Raw genomic sequence first — 20,555 nt, 5'->3', positions numbered from 1 at the left:
GAAGAAAAAAAATTTCAGTTTTGAGTCAGAATACTGAAGGGTTCTATAACCAAACTATCAAAAGGTACAGGAAGCATCTGAAGAAGATGAAAGGAATACACAGAGTCACTATACCAAAATGGATTGGTCAATGTATAACCATTTCAAGATAGTGGCATATGATTAGGAATCAATGGTACTGAAGGACGAAGTTCAAGTGACATTGAAGGCATTGGACAAAGGCTCCATGAATTGAGATCCATTTTTATGCACCCACTACAAAGAAAGGTGACCCAAGAGAATGTAGAAATGATCAAATCGTATCATTACTATCACATGCAAGTAAAATTTTGTTGAAGATCATTAAACAACAGTTGCAGCAATATATTGACAAGGTGCTACCAGAAATTCAAGCTGCATTCAGAAGATGACATGGCATAAGAGATATCATTGCTGATGTCAGATGAATGATGGCTGTAAGCAGAGAACACCAGAAAGATGTTTACTTGTGCTTGTTTTTTTTTTGACTAGACAAAGGCATTTGACTGTGTGGATCACAACAATTATGGATAACATTGTGAACAATGGGAATTACCACGGGAAAACCTGGTCAGGAAGCGATTTGAACAGAACAAAGGAATACTGCATGGTTTAAAATCAGGAAAGATGTGAATTAGGGTTTTATCCTTTCATCGTACTTACTCAATCTGTATACTGAACATATAATCTGAGATGCTGGGTGGCACTAACGAGAGAGTGGCATCAGGATTGAAGAAAACCTCAATAAGAAACTGGGATGTGCAGATGACATAACTTTGCTTGCAGGAAGTAAAGAGGACTTGAAGTCTTTTGGTAAAGATCAAAGTTGACACCCTGCAGTATGGATTATGTCTCAACATAAAAGATCTAAAATACCTTACAACTGGACTCATAAGTAACATTATGATAAATGGAGAAAAGACTGTAGTTGGCCAGGATTTTTCCTTGGATCTGTAATCAACACTGATGGAAGCAGCAGTCAAGAAATCAAAGGATGTATCAAATTTAGGTAAATCGGGTTAAAACCAATTTCAAGTATTTAAAAGTAAAGATGTCTCTTTAAGGACTAAGGTACATTCAATACAAGCCATGGAACTTTCAAGTGTCTCATTTGCACATGAAAGCTGGATAACAAAAAAGAAAGACTGAAAAAGAACCTATGCTTTTTAATTACAGCATTGGCGGCAAAGAGTATTAAATATATCACGTGCTATGGGAAGCACAAACAAATCTATGTTGGAAGAAGTATAGCAAGAATGTCCTTAGAAGCAAGGTTGTCTAGACTTTGTCTTATATAGGAGGGAGCTTCAAAAAGTTCATGGAAAATCTAATGAGTTTTTTGCCTATACTTTTTTGCTCCCCTCCCCACCATACTTTGGACATGTTGTCAGGAAATATCAGTCCCCGAAGAAGAATGTCATGCTTGATAAAGTAGAAACCAAACACGACAAAACAAACTCACTGCCATGAAGTCAATTCTGACTCATCACAACCCTCTAGGACAGGGTAGAACTGCCCCTTGTGGGTTTCCAAGAATGTTACTGTTAATGGGAGTAGAAAGCCCCATCTTTCTCTCCTGGAACTGCTGGTGGTTTTGAACTGCTGAACTTGCTGATTGCAATCCAATGTGTAACCACTACATCACTAGGGCTCCTTTGATAAAGTAGAAAATCAAGGAAAAAGAGGAAGACCTTCTACAATATGGATTGGCGACAGCAATGAACTTCAACATAGCATTTTGAGGATGGTGTGGGACTGGGCAGTGTTGTGTTCTGATGGACACAAAGTTGGAACCAACTCACAACCACCTAAGAACAACAGCAACAACAACAACAAAATTCCACTTGAATGAATAACATGGGAGTTTATAATGATAGTTAACTATAGGATTGCTATGAGTTAGTCTTGACTGGATGGCAGTTTTTTGTTTTTAATCAGGTTGATGTGGCATTAAATAAAAGATTAGAATTTGAAAGTAAAATATTCACAATAGAAAATGTTCTGAGATTGCAGTTGGACAGACCGATATTTAAATCTCATCTATCTCTTAGCACCATAAACATAAAACATATTTCTGAATCTCAGGTGGAATACAGGATAATACCCAGTTGTAAGAAATCTTAATGCAGATCCTGAATAGGAATAGCTAATCAATGTTAGCTTTCATTAGTGCATTTTAAATGCACTTTGTATAGAGTACATACAAAATGAGGTATACAAATGCTCATTTAACAAACATCTACTGAGTACTTATAATCTACCAGGTGCTGGGGGGATGGCAGGAGCAAGACAAACGAGGAGCACTCTTTCTAGGAGCTTCCACCTGGAGCCATGCTCTGAGAGGGCTGGGGCACAGGTAGGCTACAAGAGCAAGCCATTATTATTCCCTTATCTACACCACCGGCAGTTATTCAAAATGGAACACTTCACTCTGAGCTTCTATGGTTTGGCTTTATAAAACCTATTTTATAAAAGGTTTATGCCATTAGTATCTGGCACTGCCTAGCAGAGTGTCTAGATCCAAGTCAATGTTTGTGATACATTTGAATACTTGAACCCCACCTCTTGAGCCTTAACAGCCTGATACAACCCTATCATTCTAGTTATAACACCACCACCCCCAACACAGGAAAAAACATTTTTTTAGAAATGAGGTCATCAGTTATATATACACAGAACCTTGGCTAACCATAACTCTTTATAGTACATTTACCATATGTCAGACACTGAATCTTTATAACCATTTTGTGAGGTAGGTACTATTTCTCCTTAATTTTAGCGCTAAGGAAATAAAGGCTCTCACCGCGTCCATGTAACTTGCCTGAAGCTGCAGGCAGGCAGTGACTTTGGGTTGCATTATGCATAACAGGCGCGTAGAAGATGGTAGCGAGTGTGGTGAAAAGTGAAGCCAGGCTGTCCAGGAGAGCTGAGAATCCCACGGGCCTACATCAGCGGTTCTCAACCTGTGGGTCGTGACCCCTTTGGGAGTCGAATGACCCATTTTACAGGGGTCACCCGATTGATAACAGTAGCCAGATGACCGCTATGAAGTAGCAATGAAAATAATTGTATGGTTGGGGGGTCACCACAACATGAGGAACTGTATGAAAGGGTTGCGACATTAGGAAGGTTGAGAACCACTAGCTTCACTGTGTGAAAATGATGCCTTTTTAGCCCGATTTAAGAAAGGCAATACAAACAAACAAAAACCTCTAACTTAAACACATATAGGTACCTACTTTTCTCTGGGAAAAAAAACATTTTCACTTGCACTGAGCATACTTAAGCAATTTGGTAAAACTAAGAAATCACAACTGGGGATGTTACAGGGCTTAGAAAAGAGATGGAAAAATATTTATTAAAAAAATTATTCTATTAATTATGTGGCTAAAAAAAACCCTGACTACCACAACTTATAAAACAAACAAAACAGGAATAATGTGCCATTCTGAAGGAAGAGCAGCACCATCAACAGCCGGGTTTGTAAGGAAGAACTTCGTTAGGGCATCTCTAGGAGGCCTGGCGGTACGAGTCAGACTGCTAACCCCAAGGTCAGTGGTTCAAAGCCACGAGCTGCTCCTTGGGAGAAAGTTAAGGCTATCTGCCTTTGTAAAAGTTGACAGCCTTGGAAACCCTATATATGCTCACTTTGAGGAGAACTGACTGGATGCCAGTGGCTTGCTTTGGTTTTCTAATCTCTATAGTGGAAAGAAAGGATTGTGAGATAGTGGGTGCTGCAGTTGGATTTTGTGAGGGAATGCAAACATTCTGTTTGTGGACATTACAGCAATGCCCAACTAGTTTGTTTAAGATGACTGGGAGGAGAACACCTGGGCCAGCAGAGACCGAATGAAAAACATGAGCAAGTGAAAGAGAGTAAGGTGCTTGGGTGTGGCAGTTGTTTTGAAATCTCATTTTATTTAGCATATTTAAATAAGAAATAACTGATCAACAGGAACATATTGATTTCATAGATAATGGTCAAAAAGGCATTTTAGGAGCCCCCGAGAGCATGGATCCAAGCTTTCTGGAGCACTGGTGATAGAGATGCTTCAGTATAAACAGCCTCCTAGCTTCCTGTGGGTGCCAAGGCCAGCAGGGATTGAGGGCGAGGCCAGCTTGCAGCATGACGTGGCTGCTGTGGGGTCCTAGTGCTAGCTGCCAAGGCACAACACATTGGTAACCCAAAGGCATCTGCTGAGATGAGCTAGTGAAGGATTGATTGCACAGAGCAAGTTATTCAAAACAGAACACAGCACTAAGGTGTAAAAAAGGAATTATTTATCTTTTAAAAATACAACTTTGAACACTACAGACATATCATATACAAAGTATTTTCCTGAAATATGCTCCATTGGATTTGTTTACTACTTACATTCTCTTATCTTCAACAGAGACTCGAGGGAGGCCATGCTTGCATTTTATAAGCACCACCATACACACAAAAACCAAACCAAACCAAACCAAAACAAAACACACACCCCCTCCCCAAACCAAACCAAAACCCAAGAACTTTGCCTGGGGACGTGACCTCCAGACTCCTGTCCTTTCCCTTTCTTTTCCACCAAGCATAATTTTCTGCCTGGCCCACTTACCCTGCTACTGCCAAGATCTGCTAATGGGCACCATTCAGCTGGAGGCGTCCCAGCAGCCAGCCCCTCTTGGCGGAGCTGGCCTATTTGCAGGAAGCCTCTCACACTTGGGCCCTTTCTTTATTAGTTACTAAGAAGTTCCCATTAATACTCCCAGGACTCTTTGCAAACATTCAGCATGAAGTCAACCTAGTATTGACAGCAGTCTATGTTTGCAATTCAACACACGGGCTGCAGAAAAAAAGGAACCACACGACGTTGCAAGTCAGCCAGAGGAGAAAGAATATGAAATCTCTTCTGTTACTGCGTGTCTATGCACGTGTGCACGCACATACGTGCGTACCTGTCGATGCACAAGGATTCATAGCAAATGATATGTGCCCTCCTTGGAAAAGCAGACTATTTACAAGGTGATTTGGAAGAGCACGTACACTATCAGTCATACTGGATACTTGCTTTCTGTGAACACATCTAGATTTTTTTTAAAGTCTGAAATAGACTTTTAATTGAATCTATTACAGAAAATAACTTTGGAACGTTTGTGGATGTTCGGCTCATAGTAATTTAAACAAAACACCACACACCATGCTTTGTCTTTTTAAAGGTGACCATGAGCAGGCACCTTCCAGAAGACATTGAAGCCTCATTCCTTCACTAAGGGTTGGAAAGGCAATGTCACTGATACCGAGTACCTAGTGGTCCTCTCGTCTCTCTCACCGGTAGCAACATTAATCTAAGAAGTTTTGAAACACAAATCACATACAAATCATCAAACTATTTCAGTAAGCAGTGCTTTCAAAATAGCAAACTTTACAAGAAACTTTACAACAGTAGTACAGACACGGAAAACACACTCCATTCTTTAGCCTCGGGGTTTTTTCAAGATGACTACTACTACTACTGGGGGCGGGGAAGAAAAGGGGCAACCGATTGACAAAGAGGGGCGAAAGTTACAGCACTTGAGGTTTGAGTCAGTTTCTTTTTTTAGGGCCTGTGGCTCGAGGTGCTGTTCTAGGATCCTTATTTTAACTCAAAAGACATCTTAGGAATTATTTTTTAAAGTGTAAGCAACTTCTACTTGAACAACACTGAAAATACAAATCACGTTCTACGCTTGTCCAACACATATTTATTTTCAGGATCCCAAGTTGTTATGCTAAGGGACTCAGGTCAGTTTCAAGCCCTCAAAGCCACAGAACTTCCACCTCTTCTCCAGGCTGGCTCCAACTCCTGTCATTTCCTGCTTGAAGGTGTGCTGGAGTCTGCCCATGAGGCATTCCACATCACTGGTGCAGATCTGTGGGCCAGAGAGAAAGACACCTCCATTCAAGACCAGCTCTGCTTTCCTATTCTGCTGCTGCTTTTGTGAGACAGCCCCCTTTTAAAATGCTGGTGCACATGTGTTTGTGTTGCAGAGTAGGCTAACCTCTTCTCCCCTTATGGCACACGTGTATGTGTTGGGTGAATGGCTTCAAGACAGTAGTGTCCCTTCTGCTGTGACTTCCAGGCAGAGTTTTCTAACCTCTCTGCTAGAATGAGCTAGTGTCAGCGGCATAGAGAGGCTTGGATCTGTAGTCAGCTGATGGGAGCTGGTAATGCTGGTGGCAAAGCTTGGAGGAGGGGTGGGGGGCAGACAGGCTGCTAGCAGAATAGAAATCTTCACAAGCTTATGAGTTGACAAAAGAAAAGTGGTAGGAATGGGGACTGCCCCTATCAAAACCACGAGCAAAATAAAGACAAATCTGCAGACCCCTTTGGGGGTTTGTTTCAGATGGTCTCCTCTTCCTCTCTGTAGCAACCTTCCTAACTGTGACCCTGGGTACCAGGGCTTGCCGGGAGGATGCCAGGGGATCTCAAGAGAACTATCATGCTGAATATTCTTGAAGTTGGAGGTAAGGGAGCCCCTGATTCTGCTGGGACAACTGCAGGCCCCTTTGGGAAGTCTCGGCACTCGTTGGGGTTGGGCTAGGAGTCAAGTAACACCTTCTTCCCAATGCTGGTAGTACTGTATCCAAGTGAGTGAAAGAAGCACATTGTAGGATAGCATAGAGAACACCTCTATGTCAAAACCATAAAGATGCAATATTTATAAATATAGATTATAGATGTAGCATATCTATAGAAATGAGCACTGGTGATCTCTGGGGGTCGTGGCTATGGGGGGACTTTCACTTTTTCTATAGTGTTTTTACATTGATATTCTATAGTACTTTCACATTTATATTCTATAGTGCTTTCATATTTATACAGTGTTTTGATTTTCTTGAAAAAATAAAAAAAAACAATAGTTCTTATGCATTATTTTCAGTTACCCACCCCCTCCAAAATAAAGAAAATCCAGATCTTTTTAAAGTTGGCGTATAGTTCAATTTCCTACCAATCCAGCAGACCATTTGGTTTTGGTGCTCACACTCTACTCTTCACATCACTGCCAAATGGACTAGTTAATTTTAAAAGTGTAGCACTTGCCAGAGATAAATGAGCAGATAATTTAGGGCTGACTCAAGTGGTTACGAGAAATATAAGCAAATGTCATCCAGAAGGATGCAGCAGCATGGCTGGAACCTGGTCAGAGTAAGAAGATAGGTGTGTGCCTCTGTAAGAGGTCAGGTGCTTAAATGATTTCACATTTTGGACCTTCCGCTGTTAGGAATCTATCTGTCAATGGCCCTTCGTAAAAAAGCCAGATCATGTAAAATGGTGAGTGTGATCCATGAGCTACTTTAACTGCATGATGCTTCGGGAAGGAAAGAAAAAGTACCAAGAGCTGATTCATTTTGCAGGGTCAGGAGCTCCTCGTGCGTTTAAGAGGTGTTTTGGACTTCCTTGAGAATGAGCACTTACCCTTGCTCTAAATGCCCTGTGAGCTCCCCAAAGGATAGTGTACAGAAAACAAAACAGCTTATGAGCTCAGCTGGAAGCAAATATTCAGCCTGGCTTATAGAGGCCCTCAGTTCATTTTTGCAGCCTTTCTTTTGTCCCTCTCCCGAGTGTTTCTTAGCAGATACCGGTAGTGATGATGGTGTCAGCGGAGGACGTGAGTGAAACAGGACAGCTGATTCTGGAAATTAGTATTTGCTATGGGCAGAGGCATCAGGCTTCGTAAAGCAGGAGGACACTGAAAAAGATAAAGCCCCTCGACAAGATGGACTGATACACTGGCTCCCACAATGGGTCCAAACGCAATGATTACCTGTGAGGATGATGCGAGCCGGGGTGGGGTTTTGTTCTGGTGAACACAGGGTTTCTAGGAGTCAGCACTGACTCAAAAGCACCTAATAACCATAGTGTGGCTAAAGACCCAGGGTTCAAGTTTCTTGTTGAGATAGCTGCTGTTGGTTAATTATATGTAAATTAAGAGAAAGGAAGACAGTTCATCTAAGGTTTACTTCAAGGCAACTCATTCCATTTGGCTCATGATTCCCCTAGATTTAGCACTGAAAGTCCCAGGTCCCAGGAAATCCCTCAGTTCTGGACAAGCCAGAACGATGGGCCCCCTACTTGAAGGCGAGAAGCTCTACACTGAATCCCGCCCAGAAAGTAGATCAGGGGACCTTCGTAGAGTAAGAATGAATGAATGATGGATTGTGATTAAGGACAGCACAGTCACCCATTCACAAAGAACCCTACATTGCCTTGTATCCCCATCCCAGGTGTCCACATACCTTATTGTCAAGACGGTGCAAGTAGGAACAGATGTACTCAATGCTGGCTCCAAAGGGGTGAACATGAAGGAAAGTGGAGATAATCCCTAAGGAGACAATACCATGCAGGTTACACTTCAGTACTGCATTCCTGTAGATTGCACACGATAGTGAATAGGAATAGTTAACGTACATGTACAACATGTTACAGACTGGCTTACATATTTCACTCATGCAATTGTTACAATTCCATGAGGTCAGTAGGCATTGTCGTCTCCATGTCATAGATGAGGACACTGAGGCTTCGAGAGTTGAAGCAACTTTCCCAAAGTCACACAGCTGATCAGTGGCAGAGCGGGAATTTGAGGCCAGTGTGGCTTGGGGAAGTAGGATGTTTCAATCTTAACGTTCACGCAAACCGCCTCTCACCAGGCTATTCCACTGAAAGACAAGCTGGTATTGGAGAAGGAACTTACACTGTTCCTGATGGCCAAGGGCCATTTGAGTTCTATAATATTACAATGAGTTTAGAGTGGGCTGGCATTCTGCCGTTCCGTTGCATGGTCTTTAAATTGGATGCTAGCTTCTTAAGTGCTAATAATGTCTTACTGCTGGGCAAACGTACAAATCCTGTCCTCTGCCTGATTAACCCAGTGCCTCTCACAAGAGAATTTGCTGACTGTATTGGGGTTTTATTCAGGGGGTAGTTCTGTAAAGAAAAGCCAAAGATTTCATTCATGGCTGACTCAAGTGGTTGCTTGCATTTTGCGCTTAAAGCCCTGAATCTTTTCAAGGAAAAGACTTCTGAGCAGTTTGCAGGACCCACTCAGTATAACTCGGGGGTGACTGGCAGCCTCCTCACACTGCCTTGATTGTTCTGGCCATCAGGTTAATTGCTCTAGTACTTCTTTCGCTGACAACTGGCAGAGAAATTGTTCACAAGCCTCCTCTTTCTTTCTTTACATTGTTTGAATTCACCCCCTTTCATAAGATCTTAGGTACATCAAAAAGATCTAGAATTGAGCTTGTTGAAAACTGGAAGAAAAGCTATTTCATTCTGTTTATAGGCGACAATTGCTCTGTTCCTTTAGAGGCTGACAAAGAATGACGGATTTAAAATGCAGCTTGAGGTTCAAATCCGTTCTTTTGGGAAAGTTTCCAAATAGTAGAGAGCGAGAGGATGAGGGGAGGCCAAGGAGGAAGTGATGGTCTTCACAATCTATTCCAAATGGACCAGTTGCCATCAGGTAGACATCAACACATGATGACCCCATGGGTTTCAGAGTAGATCGCCAGGCAGGCCTTTCTTGAGGCTCCTTGGTGAATTTGAACTGAACAACCTTTTGGTTAGTAGGAGAGCCCTTTACTGCATCACCCAGTGATTTTACTATAGCTTATAGCCCACTGCCATCGACTCAATTTGGGCTCATAGTGACCTTATAGGACAGAGTAGAACTGTCCCTGTGGAATTCTGAGGCTTTAATTCTTTACAGGAGCAGACAGTTTCATCACTTCCCCACAGGGTAGTTGGTAGGTTTAAATCCTTGGCTAGGCACCCAATGAAATGCTTTACGCACTCTATACCAAGAGTCTCCTTATTAATACTAGGATCCCTGGTGGCACAAAGGTTAAGCACACTGTTGCCACTGAAAGGTCAGTGGCTCCAACCCACTGGCTGCTCTGCAGGAGAAAGATGAGGCAGTCTGCTTCTGAAAAGATTCAGAGCCTGGAAAACCCTAAGGGGTAGTGTAACTATGTCTTATGGGGTCACTATGAGTCGACATTGACTGGATGGCCGTGAGATTTTGGTTTTCTTTTGGTTGTCATTTTTGTTTTTCACACTGATTCAAGCTGGAAAACTTAAATACTGAAGATAGTCCATGTTCAAAAGAATTATAGATGATATGGTCAAGACAGGCTGTCACATGCCAAGAAATAACTGCCTATGTTTGAAAACATAAAGTTGTTTTTTTTTTGTGGATTATGCCTAAAAGAGCCAATTTAAAAAATAGATTTTTCTTTCACTTCCATCATTCCAAGACAACTTTCTTTAACAAAACAAAAGAAGAAACTGATTTGTAAGGATCTCTTCTTCCAGGACAATCCATTAACAGATGCTTCCTTCTACCGTCAGCGCTTCTTTGACTAGTCTCACTGTTGCCATGCCAATTTGTTAAAGAGCTTTGAGTTGGGAAACGGAAATAAGTTGTCACTTTTCAGGACGACTCAGTGGCAGATCCCCCTGTGCATCTTTATTAACATATCAGAGTGCTAAATCATTGGCGTCTCATTGCCACTCCTGAAGAAGGAAGCTCTATTTAAACAATAGGCACATGGCATTCAGTGGGGAGGGGGCTTTGAAGTGTCAGCTCAGCTTCTTAGGATGCAGCTGGGGGCACGTGCTGAGGGTCCAAAGCAGTCCTTTTTAGTGACTCCTTGCTTTAGGACCTCATCTACCACTCTTCCTCAAATGGAACCTAAGGCCCATGGCATTTGCGACTATGGCTCCCATTTGCTGGGGACTGACTGTGGGGCAGTAAGTGCTGAATGCTTTCTTTGAATTACTTCCTTTAGTAGTCACAAGGCTCCTTCAGTTCTCATGAAGGGACTGAAGGTCAGAGCTGAAATAGCATGGTCAAGATGGGAAGGTTTGTTAACCCTTAATGCTCTCACTGACTCTCTTAGTTTTTCACAAAGAATTTGATTTATTTTCATGGTTGCTGGGCATTTTTACAATAGAACACACCCCGAACTCAACAGTTTCTATGTGTATGGTGGCATGGATGATGTTTGCAGCCAGTCTCATCCTCCTTTTCAGAGTTGTTCCTACCGGATTAACATAACCCCCTGTCCTATCTAATTTTTTTGAGTTTCTGGTTTCACTTTGATCTCGTAGAGATCTTCAAAAGATCACAATGCTCAGGGCAGACCTTTTTATTTTACTGCAAGAACTAAACTATTGTTTGGTTTTAGGAAGACCTCAGGGGATATTTGTGGTTTGAGGTTTGAATGCGTCCATTTTTATAAAGCAAGAACAATTTTCACAGCAGAAGCCACCAGTGTAGAAGCTATCACTGCTATTTACCTGCCAGTGACCTGGAAAAAGCATAGGAAAAGCCTGCTGCCTTCAGAGGCCAGGTCTGCACTAGGCCCTGAGTTGGAGGGAGTGGGCAATACTATCCATGCACAGAGATTAAAAAAGCAATCTACACAGTGTTTCTCCAGCTGGCCCCTGATCTAGCATAGCGCTGGAACTGATACTTTTGATGTGGCCACAGGGAGCCTGAAGAAGTTGGACCAGGGCTGGGAGTGGCTCTTATCATTTTTATTGAAATCTGTCCTCCTTCTTAACCTATTGGCATCGAGACTCTGTGTACCTATATTGTTGTGCTTCACAAATGTTTGGCATTTCCCCTCCACTGGGCCCTACACATTGTATACGTGTGGTTAGCGTCCTTACCCACTAGCAGTGCTTCACGTTCCGATTTGACAGGACTGCTGTTGAAGGTCTTCTCAAGAGGGTAGTCATTCTCCTGGCTGGATGCACACAGTCTAGAAGCACAGCTCTCCTGTGGAAATAATGGGCTTGCTGGGCCAGCTCACTGTATGTTGGCACAGATTTGGCTTAAAGTAACTACACAACAGGCAACTTCTTCACAAAGGACCATTAAAGTAATAATGTCCAATTTTGATCATCGAGAGGGGGGGCAAACAGCATAAAGTACACACGCATTACAGAAAACCCAACGATGATTTGACTTTGAAATACAGAAACAGTAAGACATCATATCTTCACCAGTTGTTTGCTTCCCCCTCCCCATGCCTTTATTATTCTTGAGACTAGGCACGTATTCTGGGGGGATTAGACTTAACAGATATTATCTACTGAAAGACACCAGGCCTGTTAGGCAGGTATTATTTCTATACACGGTCAGGGATTGATACAGCCATGATTTCAACCCAGGTTATCCACCATTTAAAAGGACTGACTACCAATCAATGAACTCTCCCTTTTCCCTGATAAGGGCATTATCAGTTAGGCTGCTAACCAAAAGGTCAGTAGCTCCAATCCACCAGCTGCTCCATGGGAGAAAGATGAAGTTTTCTTCTCTCATAAAGAGTTACAGTATTGAATACCCACAGGGGCAGTTCTACTCTGTCCTATGGAGTGTCTATGAGTAGGAATTGATTTGATGGCACTGAGGGAATTAGGATATTCCGGACTTTACAGTAGGAAGTGACCATGACACAAACACTGTTATTCTGGGGCTCTTTTGCTGAATGTGTTTTCTTGCTGTGAGAAAAGCCTACCCATTGTCATATAGTCTATTCCAACTCATACCACCCCTGTAGGACAGAGTAGAATGGCATCCGTGGGTGGCAAGACTGTACATCCTTACGGCAGCAGAAAGGCTCATCTTTTTCCATTGGAGGGCCTGCTGGGTTTGAACTAGTGATCTTATAGTTAGCAACCCAATGTGTAACGGAATATGCCATTGGGCTCCTATGATCACAGCAGATACTTGGTGAATCTATAGTCATCAAATAAACTAAAAAAGACTTCCCGATTTTCCAAGAGTCTCGCTTTGGGTACTGAAAACATCATTTCTGTATTATGAATGTGAAGGAACTGCCTTCAGCAAAGGCATAAAAGCAATCAGTCTCTGTGCTGTTGTGCAGAAAATGCTGGGAAATGCTCCCTGGGGTGCAGATCAGGGCTGGCTTAGAAGCTTTGTCATTGTTTCCTCTCTGCATTGTTTCCGTTAAGGATGCCTTCAAAGCTTCCAAGATGCTGCCCTGAAGAAAATGTACAGCCTAGGCTGCACGGTATGCAGTTGTGTGGATTTACAGGCTTCCTGGCTCTAGTCACAAGGGAACCCTTCTTTGATGAGCTACTCAATCTTTGGCCTTTAGATTCTAATCCAGACAGTAACCATGATGCCAAGTTTGATTTAAACTACTGCACACTTCTAAGCCACAGGCTTCGCATCTGCTTCCAAATGACCTTAAAAACATGAAATGATCCAGGAAGCCATTCCTTATGTGTGAGTCAAACAGATTGGTGTTGACTTAAGATGCAACGACATCCTGAGCAGTTTTAGCCATCTTGAATAGAAACGTAGTCTTTCTTCAACCTGCCTTCAATTTGATTATAGGTAGTATTTTAAAAATTAGAAGGTCGAGTGAAGGGATGTCTATCACTTTGAATTTTACTAGCAGATTCAAGGCACTAGCCCTTTTAGCAGCAAGAGAGACATAAGTCATATTGTTATATTGCAAAACACTGACAGTAAGTCACACTGTGGTTTACTGTCAAGAAACCCCACCAAAAACAAAAGCGAAACCTCCTCACTGAAACTTATTGCTTTCCTTTCAACCCGAAATTATTTTTGCAGTTTAAAATGATGGCGCTTTGCTTCCTAACCTAATTGTGTCAGGTTGAAATATTTGGTCACAAATCAGCTTCCTGGAGCATATCCATTTATAATGAACTGTCATGACTGTCTCTGAAAGAAGCTTTGCTTAAAATAACAGGAAGATGCATTCTCTGACTCACATTTTCTTGATGATCAGTTGGATCTCTGCCTATGCTCTTTAGCTGCCGCTTCCTGGTATAGAGCGTTTCAGAATGAACACTCTTAGACTGAGGCACAATATATGGCAAGTTTCTTCTCTGCTAGTTGACCTTTTCCCTCTCCAAATGATTTCCCCACCCCCCAAAAAAGAGAAAGCTGCTTACCCTAAATATGTCCTTAAGGCAGTTAATGATGTCAATGCTAAAGAGGGAGTCTCCATGCCTCAGGGATGTCATTGAACACAACACCACAACTGTCGGTGGTCTTCTAGCTGCACACAGCATTTATGCTGGAAGTGAGACAGAGCTCCATAGAAGCTCTCGGACATTTTAGAAGCTCTGCTAGTCTGACAAAAGTCCTGATCAGTAGAGCAGCTTTGACACTTCTCTGCTAAATGCTTGACAAAGGAATTTCTCTGGGGTTGTACTCCTTTCCTTAATAGCTCCCACAAAACTGGAAAGTGAGCGGATTGTATGAAGTAGAAGAACTAAAAGCATATTGCAAATGGCCTCCAGAAGCAAACAGTTTCAATCATTTGTTGCAATGATCCCTAGGTTGCCAGTTCTTCACGGCACTCTGGGGGAAGTCCCTGTGCTGGCAGAGGTCTGGGTAGTTCAGGTCAACAAGTAAGTTGAGGTTATCGTTTTTAGAGAATAACTTCAGGAGAATGCTCAGGTATAATGGAGTTGGGAGAGTTATGATGAGGAGACACCCAACAATAGAGTTTCCAAAACACCAAACCAAACTCACTGCCATTGAGTTGATGTAGACTCGTAGCAACCCTATAGAGCAGGTTAGAACTGCTCCAGTGGATTTCTGAGACTGTAAATATTTAAGTGGATTAGGAAGTCCTGACTTTCCCCCCACAGAGCAGCTGGTCGTTTTGAAAGGCTGACCTTTCAGGTCGCACCCAACATGCAACCATTACACCACCAGGGCTCCTAGATATACTGGGCCCCTGACTCCTGGCAATGACACATTAATCTATCCAGATGCTAGTTGATTGTCTCAGAGGTCCTCGCTGACAGTTATTGTTGCAGGCTCTCAGGTGGCAGGGCCCCATCTCACCCTGTTGCCATTATTTAGTTTTAGAATAATGTGTCTTACTTAGCCTCCAGTTTGCTTTTTAAGCTTTCTCACCTTTCCTGTGGGCTATTATTCTCACCTGCAACTACTCATTATGACACTAGATGGAGTGTCCACAAAGAAATGTCAATGGTAGAGTTGCACTTGCATTTCACAGATGCCAAGTTAAAGGCACTTTCTGTGTTGTTGTTTACTGGATAAGATAAGGGTATTCATACTAGCTTTCTCCAAGAGAGAGAGGATGATGGTACTTTTTGGCTGCCACTGAGTCAATGCTGTCACCTCACGGGACAGAGTGGAACTGGCACACAGGGTTTTCTTAGGCATCTTCTATACAGGAGCCAAACGCCAGGCCTTTTTCTGTGGGTGGATTCAAAGTGCCAACCTTTGGGTTAGCGGCCAAGAGCTAGTTCTTTCTTCCTTATGCTCCCAAAAATGTGCTCTTCAGGACCCTCAAAAATGCCAAGGGCTCATATTTTAGAAGCGAGACCTGGATACAAGAATGATCCCAAAGAGGGGCTTTGATACCAATTCACTTAAGCAGCCCCCAGGGATTCCTACTGTAGTGGCATTTTCATTGTCTCCGGAAAGGAGAAGGATGGTGGTGGAGGGGAAAGGTTCAGTGAAAATTCTTGTACCTTTTCTTTGAGATTTTCCAACATTTTTTCCACCTGAAATTTGTCATCTTTGATTTTTTCCAGTTCTGCTTCTTTCCTTTTGTATTCATCTTGGACTTTGAGTAGATGCTATAAGAAAGACCAAAAACAATCAAGTCACCAAAGAAGGAGCTGCACTTTCCTTTAAACTCCTGGCTGAGGTTAGGTTTCAGACTGGCCTGTTTCACTTGCCCCCAGCACATACAATCATGTCTCCCTGCAGAGATGTTGAAGGAGAAACCAAATACATCTAGTGCTATTTTATATCGCTCTTGTGAACTTTCTTTTGAACTTGGCCATACAAAGGGGCTTCAAAACATTTGTGGAATAATTCTATTGTCTTTTTATTCAATTTCTCACAACTTTTTTAAAGCCTCCTCATATTTTTAAAGGGGTCTGAGAAATGAAATGGTCCACTTAACGTCTTTTCTATTCTGGCTAAGGGTAGAGGAGGGTGCAGTTAATACTGCTTGGGCAGCATCTTGGTCATTGGCAGAAGTGAATTTAATGTAGTAAAGCGTGTGTGTGTGTGTGTGTGTGTGTGTGTGTGTGTGCGCGCAAAGAGCCATTTACCAAATCAAGTTCCATTTCTGTGAGGAGAGTGGTAAATAACCCAAGTTTCACATGTCAGTTTCTACAGACGAGGAGCTGGATATATCATTATTAGTAATTACATAAACACTGCTTACTGAGGGTCTAATGATTGCCCAGTATTGTACAGAGGGGTTTTAAACAAGGGGGCTTCAAAAATTCATGGAAAATAGAATAAAAAGATAATGAAAAAATTTCCAGGAACATTTTGAAGCCTTTTAATATACATGCTCTCATTTAAACCTCACAATAAACCTAGGAGGTAGATAACATTATCCTTGACACAGAGAGGTAAGTGGCATGCCTAAGGTCCTTCAGGAAGTGGCAGAGTTGGGTTTATACCCAAGATGGACTCCAGAGCCCATATTTGTAACCACCATATTATACTATATAGTTCATTGAGATAAGTTGGGGAAATTTTATCACTGTTGGCAAGGCTGTTTTCCAATAAATGATAGTCCAAATGAGTGAAATTAATTCACTGTGAGGTAGCAATTCCTCCCCACCCCCGCCTCCAAGGTCTTTATAGTAATGAAACAAACAAGCAAAAAATCTATTGCTTTCAAATTACATTTAAACAGCAGAAATCTCCTAATGTGAAGTGGTTTCAAGGTAAGAGGGGAGGAAAAACAAATAGATTCCAAGGCCTTAGTTTCCAGAGACTTGTAATGGACCACTGGAAGGGTTAACAACATGATGCGATGGACTTTGTCAAAGTTCTTTGAAAGCTAGTGGAGGAAACACATTAAAATACATACAAAATGTAATTATATATGTGTGTGTGTGTGTATTTATATAAATATATATATATATATATATATATATATATATATATGAAAGATCTCTGACATAATTTACATGCTCTAGTTAAGCATCATGGCACCAGTAGCCTCACATTCCTATTACTTCTGCAACCATTGTCTGACAAATGCTATCACACTAATAGTTCACCTTTCCTATGAGCAAACAAGTGGCATCTAGAGCCATGGTGGCATTGTGGGTTACAAGTAGGGCTGCTAACCATGGGGTTAGCAGTTTGAAACCACCAGCTACTCTAGGGAGAAAGATGAGGCTTTCTCCTCCTATAAAGCGTTCCAGTCTCAGTAAGCCACAGGGTCACCACGAGATGGAAGAGACTCAAAGACAGTGAGTTTGCTTTGTTCTTTGTTCTTGAGTGCCAACGGAGACTCCCTGTTTATAATAATGTAATTTCCAACAATCAACTAGCTTTTATTCCAAGGTAAAAAGTTAAAAATTCTTGGACAATTTAAGCTTTACAGACAATGGCTGGAACTACTGCATGACAGAAATGGCTGGTACTCTTACTGTACTTCTAAACTGTAGGAGCATTATGATGGCTCTATAAAACTGCTAGATATTGTAACCATAGTAGGATGTGCATTGTTGTTTTAATGTTCATATTTGGGATTATGTGCAAGAAAATGAATCTACATCAATTATTTGTGAAAACAAAATAAAAGCAAATTTATATTATGGATCCAAAACATTGACACTTGAAAGCTCATGAAGCCCTGGCTGCCACCCAATCAAGGGAAGGATTGCTGTTAAAAGGCTGTATTTTGAGAATGATGAGAGCCATGAATGTACAAATGTGTTTTACACAATTGATGTATGTATGGATTGTGATAAGAGTTGTATGAGCCCTTATTAAAATGATTAAGAAAAAGAAAAAAACAAAAACAATTCAATCCGGAAAAAAGGCTGTATTATTCAAGATTCTATCAATTCTATCAGGATTCTGGATACTTACTCATATCTAAGTAATTGATATTTTTTTATAAGGACCCTAAGGCCCTGTCCAGATCCTGGCACACCCTTTGAAGCATTAAAAAAAACTCAATTATGTTCACTGTAGGTCTGACATTAAGTATTCTTCACTGAATGCTCATTCTTTGAAAACAGGTGATCTATTGCTCTCTCCATATTAACCAGAATAGTTTGTTAACCACATCAGACTTGCCAGACAACCGAATATCTAAAATAAGAGTGTTTTGCTCATATTTGCTTGGAGGGAACCCTTTTATAGACGAGACCATCCTTCCCAAAGCTCTGAAAATGAAAATGCTTTCACCTGTTGCATTCCTTGCAGGGCTTGTTGCAGGAGTTTCAGCTGCTGTTCCTTGCTGGGATCGTCTTCTCTGGGAGCTTTGCCTTGTTCTTGCTTGAGCAGTTCAACCTCATTGCGATAGGCATCAAGCTGCCAGCGGAGGCTGTCATTCTCTTCCTTTAGAGCTTCTGTCTGTGATACTAAAGCTAAAGGATCAATGTACAATAGTAAAACAAGGAAAAGCTAGTAGTTTAAATCAAAAGGTGTAGAAAGCCTGATGAGGAACTTTAAGGCTGAGTTGGCCAAGGAAGCAAGAGACGAACACAAAAGTACTCAGACTCCTTTTGGTATATGAACACAGGCTTCTGACACATAAAAGTCTTCATGATAGTTGATGGTCTCCACCCTAAGTATAACTTGTTTCTAGGTAACACTGATGACTTTTATTTGAAATGCAGCCCATGATAAAAGTCCCATAACAATGAATTTTAGTGTTAAATGTCTTGAATTGACAATGCCCATATAATCATTTTTGCCAACAGCTATTTTCAGAGAATATAGTTACACTTATTGATCCAGGCATAGTTTACCCTCAGGAGAGACATGGATGAGAGTGTATCCACAAGCAGAGAAAAGACTGAAGTTCCCAAAGCCTCACAACTGGACCAATAGTTAGCATCGTGATAAATGGAGAAAAAATTGAAGTTGTCAAGGATTTCATCTTGCTTGGATCCACAATCAATGCTCATTGCAGTAGCAGTCAAGAGATCAAAAGATGCATTGCACTGGGTAAATCTGCTGCAGAAGACCTCTTTTAGTGTGTTGTAAAGCAAATATGTTACTCTGATGACTCAGGTGCACCTGACCCAAGCCATGGTATTGTCAATTGCCTTGTATGCATGTGAAAGTTGTACACTGAATAAGGAAAACTGAAGAAGAATTAAGGTATTTGAATTGTGGTGCTGGCAAAGCTTCTTCAAAGTGCCAAGGATTACCAAAAGAACAAACACATCCATCTTGGAAGTACAGCCAGAATTCTTACTAGAAGCAAGGATGGCAATACGTCATATACTTTGGATATGTTATCAGGAGAGACCAGTCCCTGGAAAAAGACATCATGCTTGGTAAAGATCAAGGGCAGTGAAAAAGAGGAAGATTCTCAACAAGATGGATTGGCACAATGGGTTCAAACATAACAATTGTGAGGGTGGTATAGGGCTGGACAGTGTTTTGTTTTGTTGTTTGTAGGATCACTGTATGTCAGAGCTGACTCCATGGCACCAAACACTGATTCAAGGCAAAGGAAAATGAAAAAAAAAACTACATGTAAGGATATGTACATTAAATTTAATGATTTATGGAAGGACAGATTTTCAAGGAGAAAAGCACAAAAGTAATTTCAAAATGCTTAGTCTGAATATTTTCAACACGATCTGAATATTTTCAACAATGCAACAAACAATTCCCATTTTCTAGGTTTAAGATAATGGTAAAGAAATTATCGATTTCACTAGTGTCTACTGCTTACACTATAAACTCATGGGGTTGGTTGTAGTTTAATCCTTTTTTGATTACTAACAACACAAAGTACAGGAAAAAGGCATTATTGAAAGAGGTCAAAATTACAAATATGTACATTAATGGACACAGTTGTAAATTTTCTCAGGTACTTCTGGAGATGGATTCTGTGTGGAAGAAAGGAAACATGAAGGGAATGAAATAATTGAGATAATTGGCTTAATTGTAAATGGTAGAGGAGTTTTCCAAAGGGAATTTCAAGGACAAGAGTTATCCTGTACATAATGAATAGAAAGAAGTTGTGCTTTACAAAGATGCAAGATAGAGAAGAAAACTATTATTACATAGGTTGAAACACGCATTGGGCTACTAACCACAAGGTTGGCAGTTTGAAACCACCACCTATTCTGTGGGAGAAGGATAAGGCTTTCTACTCCCATAGAGTTGCAATTTCAGAAACCCACGGGAGCAGTTCTACCCTGTCCTATAGGGTATAGGGTTACTGTGAGTTGGAATCAATTCAATGGCAGTGGGTGAAAAGGATTCTGCCTTTAGGGAGATGTTGGGTCTAATTCAAAAGCTTGAACATTAGGGTTTCTCTAAAACCATTGAGTACTGATGTAGACTGATGTGATCTGGTTGTCTATGCCAAGCAGATAGTAGGAATATTAATGGGAGCGCTTTGCTGAGAAACATGGTCCAGTACTATCATGACATTCCCTCAATGTCCCTATTTTTCGGATGGTCATGCAATTAGTTCAATATTGCAATTTTAAACTTCCCATTTGTTGAAGAAAATTACAAAA

The 20,555-nt window shown here is 41.3% G+C and overlaps 1 protein-coding gene across 1 annotated transcript in view; it reads right to left on the bottom strand.

Annotated features, from left to right (window-relative positions):
• Nucleotides 1-4,277: 4,277 nt before the first annotated feature.
• ENOX2 (ecto-NOX disulfide-thiol exchanger 2) overlaps nt 4,278-20,555 on the bottom strand; it is a 363,165-nt gene continuing 346,887 nt past the window's right edge. Inside the window, exons 11-15 of the mRNA XM_045288355.1 lie at nt 18,256-18,437; nt 15,555-15,662; nt 11,715-11,823; nt 8,276-8,361; nt 4,278-5,907 (exon numbers count right to left, since the gene is read on the bottom strand). Coding sequence (XP_045144290.1) covers nt 5,776-5,907; nt 8,276-8,361; nt 11,715-11,823; nt 15,555-15,662; nt 18,256-18,437 — 617 coding nt within the window. The 3' untranslated portion in view covers nt 4,278-5,775. The remainder of the gene's footprint in view (nt 5,908-8,275; nt 8,362-11,714; nt 11,824-15,554; nt 15,663-18,255; nt 18,438-20,555) is intronic.

This window comes from Echinops telfairi, unplaced genomic scaffold (assembly GCF_000313985.2).
Source record: "Echinops telfairi isolate 266 unplaced genomic scaffold, ASM31398v2 ScPeMD7_20;HRSCAF=75, whole genome shotgun sequence".
NCBI classification, from domain to species: Eukaryota; Metazoa; Chordata; class Mammalia; order Afrosoricida; family Tenrecidae; genus Echinops; species Echinops telfairi.
The sequence above is the reverse complement of the archived record's forward strand: the minus strand, read 5'-3'. Positions and strand labels throughout refer to the sequence as shown.